Source organism: Limulus polyphemus, unplaced genomic scaffold (genome assembly GCF_000517525.1).
Source record: "Limulus polyphemus unplaced genomic scaffold, Limulus_polyphemus-2.1.2 Scaffold32, whole genome shotgun sequence".
NCBI lineage: Eukaryota > Metazoa > Arthropoda > Merostomata > Xiphosura > Limulidae > Limulus > Limulus polyphemus.
This window is the reverse complement of record NW_013665642.1, coordinates 1157698-1160435: the sequence shown is the minus strand read 5'-3', so window position 1 is coordinate 1160435 and position 2738 is coordinate 1157698. Positions and strand designations below refer to the sequence as shown.

At 36.3% G+C, this 2738-nt stretch overlaps 1 protein-coding gene across 1 annotated transcript; it reads right to left on the bottom strand.

Annotated features, from left to right (window-relative positions):
• Positions 1-364: 364 nt before the first annotated feature.
• Positions 365-1881, bottom strand: LOC106460115 (transcription factor Sox-14-like). The gene has a single exon (XM_013919801.2). The coding sequence runs from the start codon at positions 1734-1736 to the stop codon at positions 888-890; it is 849 nt and encodes a 282-aa protein (XP_013775255.1). The 5' UTR covers positions 1737-1881; the 3' UTR covers positions 365-887.
• Positions 1882-2738: the final 857 nt, after the last annotated feature.

The window sequence follows — 2738 nt, the reverse complement described above, 5'->3', positions numbered from 1 at the left end:
AATTAAGCTCGTCAACTGACGATTGTCTTTTGGTATATCTAAGTGTTTGTCAAAAGTAGATTCTTCCAGTTTCAACTATTTCATCTAATATTGCTTATTAAAAATAAAAACGTAATGTAAGAAACAAAAAGAGGAAAATATCAGAATTTTACACATTTAATATGTACATTATTTTTATTGAGAGGGCTCAGAGTAATTTTCCCAGAAAGTATAAAAATGTTCCTGTCTCAGATTTTTTTTACCATTTAAAAATATAAACAAATTTATTTCAAAAGTTCTTTTTGTTACTTATAAATAAATATTTATATAGTAGTATGTTCTTTGCTGAACATAAAATCAATAATAGTTATTTGATATCGTTTTATTAAACTACTAGTTATCACATGATGAAAACTTCTAGCCCCCTCCCGGTGGCTCAATGTCAAACTGGAAGGCTAACAATACTAACATTCGGCGTTTGATCCTTGCATTGGGCGCAGCGCCAATAATACTTTGTGCAACTTTACATTAAACAACATGAACAAAAAAAATATTATTGGCGTACTGAGATAAATATTTTATAATTCAGAATATAAAAAAAATTATTTAATTTTGTTTTATTTCGTTTTACCTTTAATACTGTTATCTGAACTCGTGTAATAATTAATCACATTTGCCTTCCACTTCCAGTCTCAACAAGCATACGAGTCTTCTAGCTGCGTTGATTGTATTAAAATTATTGTATCTTTATTATTATGTTAATTGTTAACGAGTGAGGTATGGCACTAGTAACGACTAGAAATATATTTTCACTAATTAATCGATAATAATAATAACAATAATAAACATAGCTTCTCTATCGAGTCTTACTGTTCTCTAATTGGAAAATACTTAAGCCTGAACAAGGCTTAACATCTTGATGATACGCCAGTTAGGGCTGGAGGGTTTGAGAGTTTTGATAGATATTCCTCAGGTTTCATGAACAAGCGTGAATAGTGAAAGCGAAAATCATCCTTTTGAGTCTTTAAATTACTTGCTGAGGGAAAAGGGCCAAGAGCCGAAAAATAAGCAGGACCACATCCACATGGGAGTACAGCGATGGGACTGTGGTGGAAACTCCCACTTGCTGCCGCGCTGTAGAGAGGCGACACCGTTGAAGGTGTGTAACTCAAGATACTGCTGTTCGCTGCCGCCAGACTACTGGGCGAGAGGGAGGGATCGATGGACGCTACTCGTAGTTTTTCTAAATTAAAATTAGGTCCATCTCCGTTGCCGTAGATATTGTTTAAATGTGAAGGGCTCATCGGACTGGAAGATATGTGAAAGCCCAAAGGTGATGTTCTGACAGCAGTAGCTTTCTCACTTTCCAAAGCAGATAGGGGAGACAAGCCAAATGTTGGAGGGGTATTATGTAATGGAAATCTCCGAAGAGGATCAAAAGCCGGAGAGAAAGTCAGACATGACGTCACAGGGAAATATGACTGATCTTTCTTCAGTAAAGACTTGGGTTTACGCCGTGGTCTGTACTTGTAATCAGGATACTCTTTCATGTGCAAGCTTCGAAGACGTTTAGCTTCATCAATGAAGGGTCGTTTCTCTGACTCTAACAGCTGTTTCCATTGTGCACCGAGACGCTTGCTGATTTCCGAATTATGCATTTTGGGGTTCTCTTGAGCCATCTTCCTGCGCTGACCACGAGACCACACCATAAACGCGTTCATGGGTCGTTTGACATGCTCACTGTTACTTTTGGCCATGCTGAAAACTTTAAATTTTGCAAAATTTTATAAAGAAAAACTTTGTAATTAAGATTATCTTACCTGCTTCAATTGTTTTTCAAATGTCTACTAAGCCTAAAATTGTACTATAACGAGCTAAATACGTCTAGAATAAGCTAGTCTTTCTCTGCTGATGTAGTGCATGTGTTTTTAACCGTTGTACAAGATAACTTTCCTGTATATAACATCTGTCTTAGTTTGATATATGTATCGATTACTTGAAAATATTACGTTGTGTGTGATTGGAGAAAAATAAACCCAGTACTATTAACGTTAACAATACAAACTCCGCCTCCTTTGCACTGATTGGCTCTTTATACGCAGAATAAGAGGAAATGTCTGGACAAAAGCGCCATCTTTATTGTAGCTATTATCGAATGAAAGGACGGAAACAATAAGATTTTAATAATATATTTTTCAATTATGTCATGCAAGCATGAAATCCTGCGCTGCTTTTAGTAGCATTGTGAAAACGTGATTACTATCTGTTTCGAGTATGTATATCACGACGTTTAGTGTTAAGGCATCCTTTAACATCGTGCAGAAATTTCACATACTGTTTTCCTGTTTGAAAAAAATATAAAGAGAATTAATTCTTAATGGTAATTTAAACTGTTGACACTTGTGTTTATTTGTTTGTTGTTGAATTTCGCGCAAAGCTACACAAGGGCTATCTGCGCCATCCGTCCCTAGTTTAGCAGTGTAAAATTAGAGGGAAGGTAGCTAGTCATCACCAACCATCGCCAACTCTTGGGCTATTCTTTTACCAACGAATAGTGAGATTGACCGTCACATTATAACGCCCTCACGGCTGAAATGGCAAGCATATTTAGTGGAACGGGGATTCGAACCTGCGACCCAAGCGCCCTAACCACATGACCATGCCGTGCCGTTGACACTTGTGATTTTGAGTATTGAAAGTTAACACCAAGATAACATTAGCTTTTAAAATATTTTTAACGTGATTTACACTTTATATCT

Bases quoted from the DNA above. Each gene is read 5' to 3' on its own strand.
- LOC106460115 (XM_013919801.2), bottom strand. From the start codon at position 1,736: ATGGCCAAAAGTAACAGTGAGCATGTCAAACGACCCATGAACGCGTTT.